The 17,632-nt window shown below is 34.7% G+C and overlaps 1 protein-coding gene across 2 annotated transcripts in view; it reads right to left on the reverse strand.

The window, feature by feature from the left end:
* Window positions 1-11,687, reverse strand: part of LOC149796386 (chromosome-associated kinesin KIF4A-like) — a 130,833-nt gene extending 119,146 nt beyond the window's left edge. For both annotated transcript variants that reach the window (XM_089961065.1, XM_089961064.1), the window contains exons 1-4: window positions 11,631-11,687; window positions 5,412-5,650; window positions 3,761-3,954; window positions 717-803 (exon numbers count right to left, since the gene is read on the reverse strand). In XM_089961065.1, the coding sequence (XP_089817191.1) occupies window positions 717-803; window positions 3,761-3,954; window positions 5,412-5,643 (513 nt within the window). In that variant the 5' untranslated portion in view covers window positions 5,644-5,650; window positions 11,631-11,687. The remainder of the gene's footprint in view (window positions 1-716; window positions 804-3,760; window positions 3,955-5,411; window positions 5,651-11,630) is intronic.
* Window positions 11,688-17,632: the final 5,945 nt, after the last annotated feature.

A 17,632-nucleotide genomic window follows, 5' to 3' on the forward strand; every position in this document is an offset into this window, starting at 1 on the left:
AACTGTAACCTGCCTTATGCAAGAGTATCTATAGAGAAGGTTGGTAAAACTGTAACCTGCCTGATGCAAGAGTAATTTTAGAGAAGGTTGGTAAAACTGTAACCTGCCTCATGCAAGAGTATCTATAGAGAAGGTTGGTAAAACTGTAACCTGCCTGATGCAAGAGTATCTATAGAGAAGGTTGGTAAAACCATGACTGTAACCTGTCTGAGGCAAGAATATCTATAGAGTAGGTTGGTAAAACTATGACTGTAACCTGCCTGATGCAAGAATATCTATAGAGTAGAATGGTAAAACTGTAACCTGCCTGATGCAAGAATATCTAGAGTAGAATGGTAAAAATGTAACCTGCCTAATGCAAGAATATCTACAGAGTACACAGTGACATGACTGGTGCAAGATTATCTATAAAGTAGGTTGGTAAAACTAACCATAACCTGCCTGATGCAAGAGTATCTACATAGTAGATTGGTAAAACTAACTGTAACTGCATGATGCAAGAATATCTATGGAGTAGGTTGGTAAAACTGTGACCCGTGTAATTCAAGAATATCTCTATACAGTAGGTTGGTAAAACTAACTGTAACCTACCTTTTGCAAGAGTATCTACAGAGCAGGTTGCTAAAATTAAAACTGCACCATAGTGAGATTTCAGTACAAACACAATGTTTCGAAACGTCTCTCTCTCGTTCTCTCATCTTAATACCAGCTTTTACCTTAATACCAGTATTATCCTCTCTGATAGTAAGGGGCTCTCGTTTGGAAGGAGGACAGAGTAGGTCATTTAGATCTTCATTGTGAATCTATCGGACACAAAAAAAGAGTAATTAATTTAGTCTGATCATTGAATAATGTACATACAATATAAATGTATCAAGATATCTGCAGATGAAATGCAACACTCTTGTTTTCAAATCCCCATAAAATTATATACTTACAATGGTGACATGATTTTCTGTTCAAAATGCCTACATACAGGATACTTACAATGGTGACATGATTTTCTGTTCAAAATGCCTACATATAGGATACTTACAATGGTGACATGATTTTCTGTTCAAAATGCCTACATATAGGATATTCTTGTGTAACATCTTACAAATGTATTAGCTCAGTAAACTTGTCTGTAGACTTTATTAACTCATACCTGGCAAGGAAAAAGTGTAATACAAGTGGACAAAAAGAGTAATCCAAGCAGAAAAAGAGTAATCCACATATAACACAATAAAATTCAATGAGCATATGTACAAAATTATTTATTGACCCCTCTGGTATTTTAACATCAATTACTGCTTGAAGTTTTCATATATAGCACTTTAAGCATTAAAAAGCAAGTCTCTCATACTGCATTTCAAAACACTATGTACCAGCTAAGACTATGAACGTTTTGCACACCAGCAGAGTACTAAGTGCTGGGTAACATAGCCTGGATCTGAATTCAGTTTTATTTTTTTTAACAATACTGAACAATCTGTCAAAGTCAGCATTAGAATGGTAAAGAACCAATATTCCTTTCATAACATGACAAAGAAGAGGAAAATTATATCTCCCAATTTTTGGGTCTTTTAGCTGGGAAATAAGGTGCCATTGCACATCAACCATGTCTACATGAAGTACATTGTCAGGTAGAATGCCAACTTGATACATCAGGAGTTCTCCCTCTAATTTATCGGCAGTCTTTCCTGCAGCAAGGTGCATCATATGACATGGACAATCTGATATGTACACTGATGGGAGACATTTTTTAAAATATAGAATGCAACTCCTTTATGAATTCCAGTCACCACTGATGCATTATCAGCTGCCAGCTTATGTTTATTCAAAGCATTATTAAGCAAATAAAAAATGTTTTCTCCAGTGGAATCTACTGTTAATTCTGGTAATAAAAGAAGAGCGCTCTGACTTTGCCCTTTTCGTTGTCAAAGTCTCTTACACAGACTGGGTACAACTTTTTGTCATCATAATCACTGCTCCTATCTGTCCCAATACTAAACAGCCCAATTCTCAGGGCTTCTGCAACTTTAAGTGAGGTATTCAATTATCTTCTGCTAAACACCTAACAATACTAGATTATTTATTTCAGTTATATACGCATTATGATCAAAATCACCTGTCCTAGCTTGCTTCTTACCTCCTTATTTTTAAAATCCAAAATATCAAACTGTACCAAGTGTCTCTTGAATCCGGCTTCTTATCATATTCAGGGTTTAAAAATCTTTCTCTATAACTCTAATTCGCAGCAGCAAATGCAGCCAAATCTGCTGCTGTTTGCTTTTTTCCTATCGTCTTAATAGCTTCTTCAATAAATTTATCAAGCACTTCAACTTTTTCTTTTTTTTCTTCTTGGTTTTGGTTCTTCACCAACAGCGCCTTCAAGTTCTTCTTCTTCAAGTTGATGAGCAGGTGGAGATTGAGCAGCAGCTATAGCTGGAAGATCTCTTAAAATCTGTTTTGTCTGTTTGGTTCTTCTTCCTATCTTTTCAGTTTGCTCAGCAGTTTGTTTTAATGCTGGAAGAAGATCTTCAGTGGCTTCTGCAACTCTTTCAGTAACCTTTGCAACAGCTTTAAAATATTGTTATTTATCTTCTGCATATTCAACTTGTGCTTCTTGGCATTCTTGCAGTTTTTATTTGAGAGCATCACGAACAGACAGATATCTTTTAATTGCTTCTGATCTCTCGAGCTAATCTACTAGTGTAAGATTCCATTATTGGTATAATAATGATTTAATTACTCACACATTTATAGCAGCAGAGAGAGTGCGAACACAAATGAGTGTCATGGTGAGTATACAAAAATTTAGAAAAACACAAACGACAAAGACGAAGTAACAAAATAAACTAGAGAAACTTGGTTTTAGTTGGAGGCTTTGGTTTGACGTTATTATTCCTTATTTTTTTCATTTTTGTGGGAAGCTTCATTTTTCAAAACTGGACCTTCCAGCAAGTGATCTGTTCACTCTCTCTGCTGCTACAAATGATGCGGCAAAACCCTACTTCTAAGAGACCTTCTAAACTTAAAAAGACCATGAAGTTAATATGTGTATTGATAATGAATCATATCGTAGTTTGTGTATCGTTAATCATATTGACACCTGCCAGAGTCAGATGTATCATTTCACCCCTACATCACAGAGTATCTGAATATGGTACACATGCATCCCAGAATGCAAAGTTTATTATCACAGGCTATCAAAGGATACAACATGGTCAAATGGAGACAGTGGTAGCAATTATATACCTTTTCCTTTTAGTGCTCTAGAAAGATAAAAACAGGTGTGCTCCTTCTATTCAAGGCTCTCCCCTACTTCACTTTCCAGATTACTAAATTACCTCCCCATACTTCACTCTCCTGAGCACAACAATACCTGCCCAACTCCATCATGCTGGTCACAAAAATACATCTCCAAACATTACTCTCCAGATTCCTAAATTACCTCCCCATCTCCACTCTCCTGATTAATAAAATACCTCCAGTTTTAAAAAAATCATTTCATGTATATTATTTTTTTTTCAATTTATAATAAATGTATGAAGGTGCTTATGTCAGCTTTTACTCCCAGAAACATGACATTCTAAATTTCATTAGCAGAATGATCTCTATTATTGTCTCTACCATAAAAGGTGACCGTATCACTACCAAACTACAAAATGTCTACAAGTACTGATTTTACATTATGGTTAAATTTAAGTAAATATATATTTTGACTATTTCTGTTACAAAACAAATATTTTTTTTTTACAAATCGAGTTTTACTTACTTCAAGGTATGAGACTTTGGTGAGGAATTCATATTCTTCCCTCTGAGTCATTCCTTGGAAAAGTTCTTGCAGAACCCGGGGAATAACACCCATTTCATCTGAGTCCCCTTTAAGGGATGCCTCATAACCACCTCCCATTGTAAATGTTTTGCCACTTCCAGTCTGTCCATATGCAAGCACAGTGGCATTATAACCTGAAAAAAGTATAAATGAATTTGGATCTGATGGCATGTCAGCACAATAACAGTAAAACATGAACTTCTGCAGCTGTAAACATAATGAATTGCAAAATAATCACTTTAGAATGATAAATCCTTCCGAATAAATGCACACATTAAGTACAAGATAAACCCTTCCAAATAAATGAAAACATTAAGTACTAGAATATAAACCCTTCCAAATAAATGTGAAAATTAATTCCTAATAGATAAACACCTTCTAAATAAATGTAAACACTTAATAGTAGAATACAAAACCATCCAAATAAATGTAAAAATAAGTAGAATATAAACCCATCCAAATAAATGTGAAAATTAAGTCCTACAAGACAAACACCTTAAAAATAAACGCAAACATTAGTACTATAAGACAAACCCTTCCAAATAAATGTAAACTACAATATAAAAAACAGTAGATGAAAATGAAAAATGTAAAGAATTGGGAAAAAAACATGATAACCTTCCACATATGCACACAAAGTATTACAACAAGATAAAAGATAAAGATGTTAAAATTATATATATATATATATATATATATATATATATATATATATATATATATATATATATATATGCCTTAGCTTTTTATATAATGTTGTTTACTTGAAAAATTACTCATTCTTGCCTTATCATCTGAAGCAAAATCAGTTTTTATTTTGGGTGGATTTTTATTTATTCGAAATTATTATTCATTGGAAATTCAAAGAGCCCAATAATATTATGGGACTAAAACATTAATTTTTGATCATAACGAATTCAGTCAAGGACATTTTCGATTATATTACCATGATATATAAAATGTCTGCACATCACCAAAATACAGACCGTTTGGTACATAAGCACATTCATGACTACACACATCAACACATTCAATAATGGAATTTATTTGGAAAATCATTGGAATTCAATTGGAACATTTAGTACTATGTTGGATTTAATTCACAATACTATATGCTTTTTTATAACTATTTTGACTTTGTATTCCAGGGAAATAAATTATTTTTTGGTTTTCACCATTTTCTGTTACCTAGCTTAAGAGCATAAAACTGTAAGTCAACTTCGATTTTATTAATTAAAATTCACATGTAAATTTCTGACAGAAAAATCAACCACTTTTAAATAAATTAGTCAAAAATGTAGACAGACTACATTTGTCTTCAACCAAAGCAAAAGTACAAGTAAGAGTGCTTTGAGAACGTGTCTTTTCATTATTCCAGAATACAAAGCAATGTACTCTGCCTGAGTCTTATGCTTATAAACAGCTTTATATCATTAAAACAGGTATGCTTAACTCACCAAAACACATTAGCTTGCACATATCAAACTTTTCCTAATTCCAAGGGTATCTGGACCCACTTAGAAACAAAAGAAAAATCCCTGTCAATAAACAGATTGTGCAAATAAATAGTACCTTTAAAAATGTGTTTTACCTTTAAAAATGTGTTTCACGAGGGGCTTGACAGATAATTCATAGACTGCCTCCTGTGCATCATTCATAGAGAAGACATAATCATAGGTGAAGGCACGGTCTCTGCCAAGCACTAACTGTGGTTCGTTGGGTACAAATGTGATGCACATTTGACATCCTTCATCAATTTCTTTTTGTATCAAGGGACGTGCTCTCACAGCCACACGCAGTGGAATCACTTTGTCTTCTGGCATTTTTCTTCTGTGAGAAATAGGAAAATAATTAAGAAGCTAGTGCAAATTTTTATTCCATTTCACCCACAGCCATTTATTGTCAGACAAATTAGTATAAAAGCATGAAAACAATATAATTTTCATTACATAAAATATGGATAGAAAAAGTTTTTCAAAATTAATAAAGAACACTTGTTTACACAAATTTTACTAATAAGGACACATCATGCAGTGCAACAGATAAGCATAGTGTTTTTACAAAAGAATATTAAAAAGTATATAAAGAACTTTATCAATGTGTTTTAATTCACAAAGCAATCTCCTTGTCAAGCATTTAGCCAAAAGTTGTCAGCAAAGTGTGCCATAATCCTAGTCCAGGTTTTGTACATGCATGAATGACGGTTCCTGAACACTCTCAACAGGGCCATATAATCAAACTAGCCCATACATAATCTCAGTCACTAAACTATTGCATAATTTCACAACTCAGTCACAAAGCCATTGCATACTTCTGCATCTCAGTCAATTGCTGTATTTACATGTCAAAAAATATACGAAATCACACTTCTTGGTCAGTCTATCCTTTCAATTTCCCTTAACCAAAAGGAGGGCAGATTTTTAATCAAAGACTCAATAGCCATCATGTACCACCTGTGATCTGTATATTACAACAATAAGGTAATCAATTAACAGCTTGTTGTGTACACATTAGCTTTAATCTAATTATAAAGCCACTCATCACTACACCAATCATAATGACTGCTGGAACAGTTCTGGCTGCCAATTATGTTTTTAAATATACTTTTTCCATATAAAATATTTGTTAATTTTTCAAAGTGGTACATTTCAACTATGAAAAGGTGTGTGCAGAAATCACCTTAAAAAAAGTCTTTTGTATTACTGCCAGAAGAATCACATATAGCCAAGTGAGCACTAATAATATGTAATCCAGGCAATCTATTGCCCAATCATAGTATGTACATATGCTTTGCTTAAAGCTTGCAACAGAAGTACAGTAAGTAAATGATCTTAATAGTAAGGGGTATATATGGGGACATGCCCGGCCCTAGGATGTGTGGTGCCCAAGGTAGCAAGCGATGAGCGTGTATGTCTTTATTTTATTAAAAATTACTTGTCTCTCAACAACTTTAAAAAATAAAATTCTGTATGTTGCTAGCATGATTAAAATTTTCTCAGGCTAATTATAATTTTTTCCAATGGAGACTTTACTTGGAATATAGGTGGGGTCAATGAGAGTGGCCCTGGGCATCAGGTTATTGGAATTTTGGAACACTGCATGACCACTCCAGCAATATACTTGTGTACATTATCCATACAATTTCAGCACTTCATAATAAAATGGTATCCATGACCATGCTAGCTTTATGAAATAAGCGTTATATTGAAGGACCTTATAGTAACAGAATACTGTATTACGATTTACAGTATATACAGAATACTGTATTACGATTTACAGTATATACAGAATACTGTATTACGATTCACAGTATATACAGGTCAATTATTATTCATTATGCTGTAACTCAATACCTCCTGAACAATGCAATTGACCTTACGCGAGCTGATAGATCGCTCCACCTACCAAATCATGTGACATGATGCCCTGCTAACCTCCGACAAACATGCAATATTTGGCGAAGAGATATGTTTCAGCTTTAGTGAAATGTTTATTGAAAGTGTACAATTCTTCAAAATGTAAAATTGCAAAAAATTATATTGCAGTGGACAATATTAATATTTGTTGTTCAAGTTCAAGTAATAATCTAAGTGTAATATTTCAGTAAATAATAAAAATCAATTTTAAAGCTGCTCGAGAACTTATTCATGCACAAGGAAATTCGATTCAAAAGATGCTAATGTATTTAGCATATAATCAATCTTATCCTTATTAATTTTATCTGGTTTATGTTCATGCTGCCTTGGAAGCAAATCAATTAATGAATTAAAAATTAATAACAAAATCGCAATAATTACTGCTTAGAAGTATACTGTTATATATAATAATTTTAAAGTTATAGTGTCTTCGTCAGATGGAATTTTGATTAATGATGTCTGTTAATGCAAATAGGTATATGCATGCTTAATATATGGGACAGTAATTATTTGAAACCATTGTTTATGTATTTTTTTATTATTACATTTTTCTCTCCCACCCCTCCTTCAGCCCAATGAGAAAGCAAAGAGTCACTCAAGTGTATGAAAGATCAAGATGATAAATCATTGATTTTGGGACAAGCCAACATTAAAGTGTAAATTTTCAAACTTTAAAATAATGCAGTCTGGTGTTCAGTGCTTCCTATACAATAAAAATAATACACATCAATGCCAGAAAATATGGCAGGGGGGAGGTCTCCACCCATATTCCACAAACATTTATATGTACATATATTTTTCAATTTCAATTTTTCTTCTTCAAGCCATCAACAGGACATGCTTTTCTATATACTTTTATGCAAACAAACATATTATAATAAACATCAATTGTTTCCTATCGAAGTTTTGTCTATGTTTTGGGAAAGGAATAATCTAGCTCCTCCAGTCAGACGATCTGGATATCGATAGTCAGAATTACAAGGCTCACTTTGACTTCTTTTACCCTTACCAATCGAGAAATCAACAAATCATTTCAAAAACTTTAAATACTTATCATAATCAATTTATTATTGCCACAAGCAGCTTGCTGGAGGAAAATGGCAGAAGCAAGCAATGCCTGGATGTTTGTATAATTTACGCTCGCTGACTGGCTAATTGATCAGTATGATTGACAAGTGGTGATAGGTCAATTAAATGAGACCATAAAAAAAGCCCCTCTATGCAGCCCCACCGCGACTACAACGCATGACCTAGAGGTAAAACATTACCAAGGTAAGAACATACCCATAGCAGACACATTCTCCTGTTAAATTCTTATCTGATACACACCCCGCCTTATCTCAAGGTATAAACATCAGAGGTCACACTAGTATTTTAAAACTAGGAGTCCAGGACTCCCATTTTGGTAAAAATAGGAGTCCCACCATCAAAAGTTGCAGTCCCTTCTTTCCTACAGAATCAACACAGACGTGAGTGCATCTATTTTTAGATGAAGGTTTTCATAATGTAATCACTCCACTTTAATATAGCTTCATTACAACAGTCCTTTGACAGGATCGCAAATTTATGGTTTATTTATATGTCTACGTCCTTGTAGTTTATTTAGGCAATGGTTAAATAGGATCTGATTTGTTGTTTTCCCCCAGTATTTTCACAAATATGTGTCAAGTCGGGAAATAGCTTACACCTTAAAACACATCTCGCGAATTCCACAACATAGCATTGTCCCATACATTTCTGACCTACAGAATTTGGATTTTAAAGTTAAATCTTTAATAAAATAATAATTTGGCTTTGCTTTCAATGATTTGTATATCTTTCTGAAAATATCTGCCCAATGATTTACGAAAACAGACACTGCAACAAGTTCAAATGTATGGCAATGGAACGTGAAAATTCGTCCATTTCCTAGTATCATATTTTCATTCCGCCAGGATAAAGACAGCACAGCAAGTATATTAAGTACATATAAATTAGTGGAAAAGTGTTGATATAGGCTGACAAGTGTGTGAGATGTTCCTGAAACTTTGATTACAGTAGTCCCCCTCTTGAACGGCCTCCTTGACCAGTGGCCACCTGCTCCTTAGGGCCAGAATCCGTTGGCACCGACGAGTTTGTGTTCAAAAGCACCCCTCGCAAAAGGCCACCCAGCTAACACGACCAACATATTAGTGCAATAATATAAAATTTACCCCTCACAAGCAGACGCATTTTATTTTAATATGTATCAAGAACCAGTATTTTATTCATAATGTGTGTTAAGTAATCTGGTTTATGTTTCCCGATGTCAGGTTTTCTTTATTGAAAGAAGTGTTGACTAAAGTACATGTACCATTAAGGTTAATATTATATCATTTACGCCTCAAGAGAAGCCCCATTTATTCCATAAAGCCGAGAAAGACTCAAATTTTAATCCGAACAAAAGGGTAAGTACATGTAATCCAATTAGGCTTACTGCTGTGTTATCGTAAGATGTCCGGTTTAGTCACTCTGATAATTATGGCTTCCCTTTGTAAGATGTTGAGCTTGTTCATTTTGATAATCAGTGGCTATTACTACTGACAATAATTGTCAAAATTACAAATCCTAACAACCACAAGGTCAAATCTGCGTGATGTTAATGGTACATATCAAAACCATTTTGGCTTCTCTCACTTAGTGTAAAAAAATGTATAAAAACAATAGGGTACCAGACTGCTACTAACAAATCACGTGACAAGATCACTTCCTTTATAAACACATGACGGATTGTTTAGATGCATAAAAAATTGTTTTATCAGTATTGCAGTTGGCAACGTGAATAACTTACTGCAAAAAGATCAACATGTCATCGAGGAAAAGAAAAATTCTCAGTTTAGAAGAGAAAGTCAAATTGATTCAACTGACCGAGAGTTGGGGGGGAGGGGTCAAAGATCCTTGCAGAAAACTAATGTCAGAAAGACTCAGATAACAATATTGTGACAGATAAGGAAACAATTCTGCAGAAGTGGGAAGGTGAACTGGACGGAGAAAGGAAGATTGTTTGAGCTATGATATGTTTGTATCCTGATTTGAATGACAAGAAAAAGCAACAATTTTGTCAGTTGAATTGGGATATGATGACTTTACCGCAAGTAACGGATGGTTGCACAGATTTCAAGTGCGACACAATATTAAGTGTTCTGTCCTTAGTGGAGAATCAGATGATGTTAATAATGAAGACTGGAACAAGACTAAACAAAATATGCTTGGGATATGACAGCAAGGATATTTTTAATTGTGACAAGACTGGTTTGGTTTTAGACTGTTACCAACAAAGTGACAGATGATGTAGATTGTAACATAATTAAAAAAACAGTTTTAAAACTATATCAATGGTTATTCATAACATTCTTTTGAAAACGATGAAACAGTTTGTTTTACATTCATTTCACAACATGCATGTGATTTTTTAATGAATTTATTAAATGTTTAAGACTTAAATGTACTAGTGCTTTTGTTCATATGTATTTATTATTCACGTTTGTCATTCCCCTCTAGAAAGGCCACTTCCCTGCTGCAATAGGGGTGGCCTTATAAGAGAGGGACAACTGTACTCATTCCGATGTCATTGACATCGGAACACGTTATACAAGGCCGTTATTTGGATAGTAAGACATAGCACTAAAACAAAAAGAACATGTGCTATGTCTTACATTGTAGGACTAAATACAGACGGTAATTCGAGATAAGGACCAGCTGTGTACATCAAACAGCAATCAAACAAGCAACATGATCTTTAAAAAATGTACAATGCATTCACAGTCTGTCTTAGGGATTTATTCGTTGATCATTGTAATCATTGCTATCAAAGATGCGCTTGATTTTAATATATTAGCTATAATGGCTCATGATTAATTTTGAGACAGTTTATTAAAACCTTTTCTTTGTAAGAAGTGAGATGTAACTGACCAATCAGAACCTTCTGTTCATGAGTCATAGTTCCACTGGTACTATCTACAGGCGTCTGCTTCTATGATGCCACTCTGTGTTAAGACCTCACTGTAGTCATTTGTATATAATGAAGTTATTGATAGAACACGGCATCTTATGTTTTAACGCAATAACATAACAAAACCTTAATTTTTCTGACACTGATTTCGGGATGACCCTTGAAACTAAAATAAAATTTCAAAAACAAAAAAGGGTCACATACAAAAAGATAGCTATTCAGTCACTCATCTGTGTTGGCTACAATTAAAATGGCGACAAAGGCCACAAGCCCATGAACAAATGCACTCAAATGTCAATAGATACAGTAATGTTATTGTTTTGAATTTTGTGATTATACACTATAACCTATGGCTATTATCAAAAGATATGACCATTAAAAAGAATTCTGCTTCAATAACAAACCATTCGGTAAAAACACTCACAATGCACCATCAGTGTATATTTGAAAACAGCGCGACTAAATTTTATGGCCAATCAAATAGCCACATATTCGACTTCCGGGCAGGTTGGTTGCTTATACCAAAACCCGATATGTGCCTAAGCTCAGCATTCCGGTCAATAGCGATAATATATGTCAAATCCGGAAACGATGATATGGAAAACGCTTTAGTGTGCATTTATAGTATTTTGTTCATTGAGAACTGTAAGAGTAGAAAAAACAGCTAGTCGCATCATAATTCTTTAAATATACAAGCAATTTTAATATCCTGGAAGTTATCAAATAAGAAAAGTGTGATTAACGCCAGAATGCATGTTCAGAATATCTGACAAGCTCTGAAGTAATTTTACTAACATTATTGAGAGAGATCTACTCAGTTCAGTTAAATAATTGAATAAACCATCTACAACAGACCAGGGCTGGATTTGGGGCGGGGGCTTTGGGACTTAGGACGGGGGCAGGTGGTCTTTATAGATCTAGAAATACACCTTGAAAGCAGTCCAGACACTGTTCTTTATATGTGTATCGTTTATATACATGTATTAGGCTAAGTATGAGACAGCTTATGTGTGGTTAGTTTAAATGCACGTAGAACACCTAAAGATTTAACTACTTACTACAAATGTACATTAGGTAAAAGACAAGGTTGTGTTTTGAGACCTATCATATTTCCACATTTTATTAATGATTTGATTACACAGCTCAAACTCGATTACAAAAGAGGTGTATTTATCTCTGAAGATATTTATATTATATTTGCAGTACTTTACGCTGATGATGTAGCTAATTGCACTGATACATTAAAACTATTTGAGAACCCGAAAAATGTTGTCAAACATTTCTGATAAAACTGGTCAATCTTGATAAAGATAAAATCATTGCTTTCAGATATGGGGGATATCTCAACCAAAAGGAGCCATAATTTTTCAAAGAAAGTCGTACTGAGTATGTGTGTATTACAAGTACATGGGTCTATTGTTCACCTCAAAGTTGGTTAGGACAAAAGCTAAGCAGAAATAACAGCTCAGGCAAAGAATGTACTTCTTCAAGGATTTTGAAGTATTAAATTGTATTTTGTAATATGGGCCAGTGGTCTAAATTACTGAATAAAGTATTATTACTTGAAAATATTAAAACACATGTATTTATATCGACTTCACATGTCCCCTCATGTCCCCTTGTTAATCCAACTTTGCAACAGACATTATACAATGCAACATAAAGGGGTGGGAGTTGGAAAGAAAAACCCCATACCTATAGTCTCATGATGCGACAGCAGATCAGAATCTGGACTTCACTTACAGGCAAGTATGTACTGTATGCTAAAAATTTAATAAAGAAATAGATACATTTTATTTAGAGACAATAGGATTGCATTATATAATAAGAAACTAATTTATCGACTATATGGAAATATAAACATTTACTTCAACAGTCAGACATGCTTTTATATTAAGTAATAGAGTTATGCTTCTTCATTAAAACTGGACACTTCTCCCCCATTTTTATTTTGAAACTGAACACCACTCTCATGTCTCTATTTTAATACTGCACACCTCTCCCCCATTTTATTTTAAAACTGCACACCTCTCCCCATTTTTATTTTAAAATTGCATGCCTCTCCTCCATTTTTGTTTTAAAACAAAACAAGTGGAAGTCAAAATAATCAAAATTCTTTTGCCTCACAGGGTAGAAGTCGAGACAGTCAAAATTCTTTTGTCTCTCAAGGTAGAAGTCGATACAATCCAATTCTTCTGTCTCACATGGTGGAAACTGATACACTTAATAAGACTATGTCTTTGAACAATCCTTGTGAATCATCTCTCAGAGACTATTAACCATTCAAATCTACATCTTTTCTAATATAGGTCATTTTATGGTTCCAATTACCAGCATTATACTTAAAATTTACTCTACTTAAACATTTGATCTAAATCAGACTGTTAGGATTGTGAAGTCCCAAATATATGTTTTAATTCTGTGCACAAATAATTTTCTTACTTAATTTGCTCCATCTGTAAGGCTATATATAAATATTCTTTACTTCAAGGGTTTTTATTACTGTTGATAAAGAACATTTTGTCATAGGGTAGGTGATTTGATTTTATACACAGTAGATTATTATGTGATTTTAATACATACACATAGGATTATTAGTGATTTGATTATATACACATTTGATTATTAGTGATTGAATACATACACATTTGATTATTAGTGATTAGATTCATAAACATTTGATTATTAGTGATTGGATATATAGACATTTGATTATTAGTGATTGGATTTATACAAATATGATTATTAGTCATTTGAATACATACACATTTGATTATTAGTGATTGAATATGTACACATTTGATTATCAATTAATGGATACATACACACTTGATTATTAGTGACTGGATACATGCAAACTTGATTATTAGTGATTGAATATGTACACATTTGATTATTAGTGATTGAATACATACACATTTGATTATCAATTAATGGATACATACACACTTGATAATTAGTGATTGGATACATACACACTTGATTATTAGTGATTGGATACATACAAACTTGATTATTAGCAATTGAATACATATATATTTGATTAGTTGTGATTGGATACATAGACATTTGATTATTAGTGATTGGATACATACACATTTGATTATTAGTAATTGGATACACACACATATGATTATTAGTGATTGGATATACACACATATGATTATAAGTAATTTGAATATATACACATTTGATTATTAGTGATTTCAATACATACATATTTGATTATTAGTGATTTGAATACATACACATTTAATTATTAGTTATTTGAATGCATGCACATTTGATTATTAGTGATTGGATTCATACACATTTGATTATTATTGATCTGAATACATACACATTTGATTATTATCGATTTGAATACATATACATTTGATTATTAGTGATTTGAATACATACACATATGATTATTAGTGATTTGAATACATACACATATGATTATTAGTGACTGAATACGTAAGTAGTATAGGGGGTTAGTTTAGCCTCAATGGGAATTAGCATTATAGACCCCCCTGGGCAAGTTTAGTCTCAATGGAAATTTAACATTAACCACCCTGGGCAAGTTTAGCCTCAATGGAAATTTAACATGGGCAAAAAACCCTGGGCCTGTTTAGCCTCAAGGGAATTTAACATTGGAAGAAAAAGACGTTTGGGCCTGTTGAGCCTCAAAGGGAAATGGAATAGGGTTGGGGCCCTATTTTTTAAAGAAAAAAAAGGGTAGGCAATGGAAAGTCAGTCTCTTTTCGAGAAATAGGAGTGGCCCTGAAAAGGGCCTTTGGTTTTATGTTAATATTAACATAGACGGCATCTGTCACATCTTCTCCTTCTTAAACTCCTTCTAACTGCAGGTCCATACACAAGTACCCTCTTGACGCATCCTTGTCTTTCTATGTAAACTCTTCTCATCCATAGACTAGTATCTGTCCTATCGACACCAGTCCACTTGGATTGGACATGCATGGGTATGTCCGTCCTGAACATCACTGTTGACACAAGGGTGGAAGATTGAACGTCGGTCCACATCTTGAGGCTCCGAGAACAGGTGAGTGATTGCGCTGAACTGCGCTTATTTATAGGGAGAGGAAGGATTGAAACGGATTGAGTTCATTGACCAATCCAAACACGCGTGACAAAATTCAGTCAGCCCGCATCCAATCCGAAGACAGCAGTCTGTGACGTCACGTGGTCTATATAGATTCGCTAGCGCAAGTGTGCAGTCAATCTATGCGACAGTGATTCAACATGACGGAAACTCAGAAAACGATTAACTGGGGTGCACCATCAGTGGAGACCGCCCAAGGGAACTCGGACTTACTTTCAGAAGAGGTACATTAGGATTTTGTGGATTTTCTTACCTCGCAAGAATTTGTTCCGGAACCTTCGTCTCCTTATTCATTACCGCAAGTGGAGAATTTTAGACAGAGACAGAAAGAAGAATTGGAGAAATTTATACAACGACAAAAGGAAGCGGAACAAGCTTTTCTCCTACAGCAACAGCAACAGCAACAAGAAGAGGTAAGAAATAAACAAATAGAAGAAGAAGTAACAGCAAAGAAACAAGAGGGTGAAAATCAAACCGTCACGGTACTGTTGGACATTTTAGTAGAGTTAAGAAGTCTGAAACAAATGTATCAGACTTCTTTATCACGACCGAAGAGAATACGACCTTCCCGAGCTAAACACGCCAACCCTGTGACTAAGCCTACCGTACCACCCTTAGTGATTTCAACCCAATCATCATCATCAGAAGTAGGCCTCGGCCGTGGCAAAGGCAGTTAAAGTTGATTGCTTAAACTCACCCCTACACCAAAAAAACCAAAGGCCCTTTTCAGGGCCACCCACGTCTCTCGAAAAGAAATACAATTTCAATTGCCAATAACTCAAACAAAAAAAAAATCAACCCATTTTACCCCTTTAGTACGTGTATATGAGTGCGTGAGTGTAGCTTCTTATTTTAAAACCAAAACTCAAAGACACTTACCTTATATAATTAATGTATTCTTTTCTCAATAGTTACAATCCAATTCACAATTCACAACAGAACACTTTAGAAAGTACATTCACTTCTTCTGTTTCTTTTTTTACTCTCTCTGTTTTTAAATTTCTTCACCGTTACAGTCTTTTCCTCCTCTTCCTCTTCACTTTCTTCCCTTCTTCTTTTCTTCTCCTGTTTCTTTTTCTTTACCTGGTTGCTTTCTTCCTCTGAAGAATCCCTCTCTTCTGAAGAAGAATCCCTCTTTTCTTCTGACTCCTCTTGTTTCTTTTTTGGGCAATCTGGAGACCAATGTCCTTTTTCTTGACAATAATAACAGATATCTTGACTTTTGTCTTTTCTAGCCCCTGTTTTTCTTTTTTGACGGTCTGGACACTCTGAAGACCAATGCCCTTTCTTTCGACAGATATAGCAAGTATCTTGACTTTTATCTTAAAAAGGAAGGAGAGTAGTCCGTCGGCTGGTCTGAAGAGAATATTCTAATGACCCCTCGCAAAGCTCTGATGAAACGTTCGATTGGCTAGTCTCTTCCATCGTTGTGCTCGATTTGAGAGTGAAATGAATAGTGAAAAGACAAGACACACCCTTTTCTATACGCTGGTTTGCCATGACTATAAATTAGTCTATGGTGTTTAAACTTGAGTCATTTGACGTTTTGCACTCAAGATGAAACGATCCTATTCATTCGAGAAGAAAGAAGACGAAAGTAAGAGGCAGAAACGTGATCTATCGCCTTGTACCAGGGCTGAAGTCTTGGCACAAATTCATGCCAGTGATTTTGAAGAGGACATGAGTGAACCAGAATTCGAACCCTCTAAACAAAGTTCGCAACCCTTAGTCAACCCTGAAAAGTACTATTCCATTCGAGAGACGGAAAAGCGCTCCTCTAGAAAATTTAGAACCACGGCTTACAAATACTCAGTGAAGTTTAAAGATTTCAAGGCTGAAGTACCGTTAGAGAAAGCAGAAGGGTTCATCACTGGGGTGTGGGATTCTTTGCTCACCGCACTCAAGCGACAATGTCAACCCAAAGAAGACGATCGCTTGAGACTTTCCATACAACACGACGGTTTGAAATCCCCTGTTTGGATCGAGTTTAGCAGACCTGCAGAACTAACTCCTTCCAAAGTCATGGACAAGATTCAACACGTGCAACAATCTAATGACCAGTTTGACATCACCGATGGAAAAGCCACACTGGACATGACCCACGTCTCTCCTCCTCAAGGGACCGGACAACGCAATAAGGTGTTACTGGTGAACGACCTTCGCAGCTCCAAAAAGAGTCTCGTCCAAATTCACAATTCTCAAGACCAGATGTGTTTAGCCCGAGCCATCGTGGTTGGACGAACCTATGCCAACAAGAACGACACGACAGGATGGAAAAGAGCCTGGAAAACTATTCGACAATCGGACCGAGCCAAACAACA

The sequence above is a fragment of the Sinohyriopsis cumingii genome, chromosome 6, assembly GCF_028554795.1.
Source record: "Sinohyriopsis cumingii isolate HCF-2022 chromosome 6, ASM2855479v2, whole genome shotgun sequence".
NCBI classification, from domain to species: Eukaryota; Metazoa; Mollusca; class Bivalvia; order Unionida; family Unionidae; genus Sinohyriopsis; species Sinohyriopsis cumingii.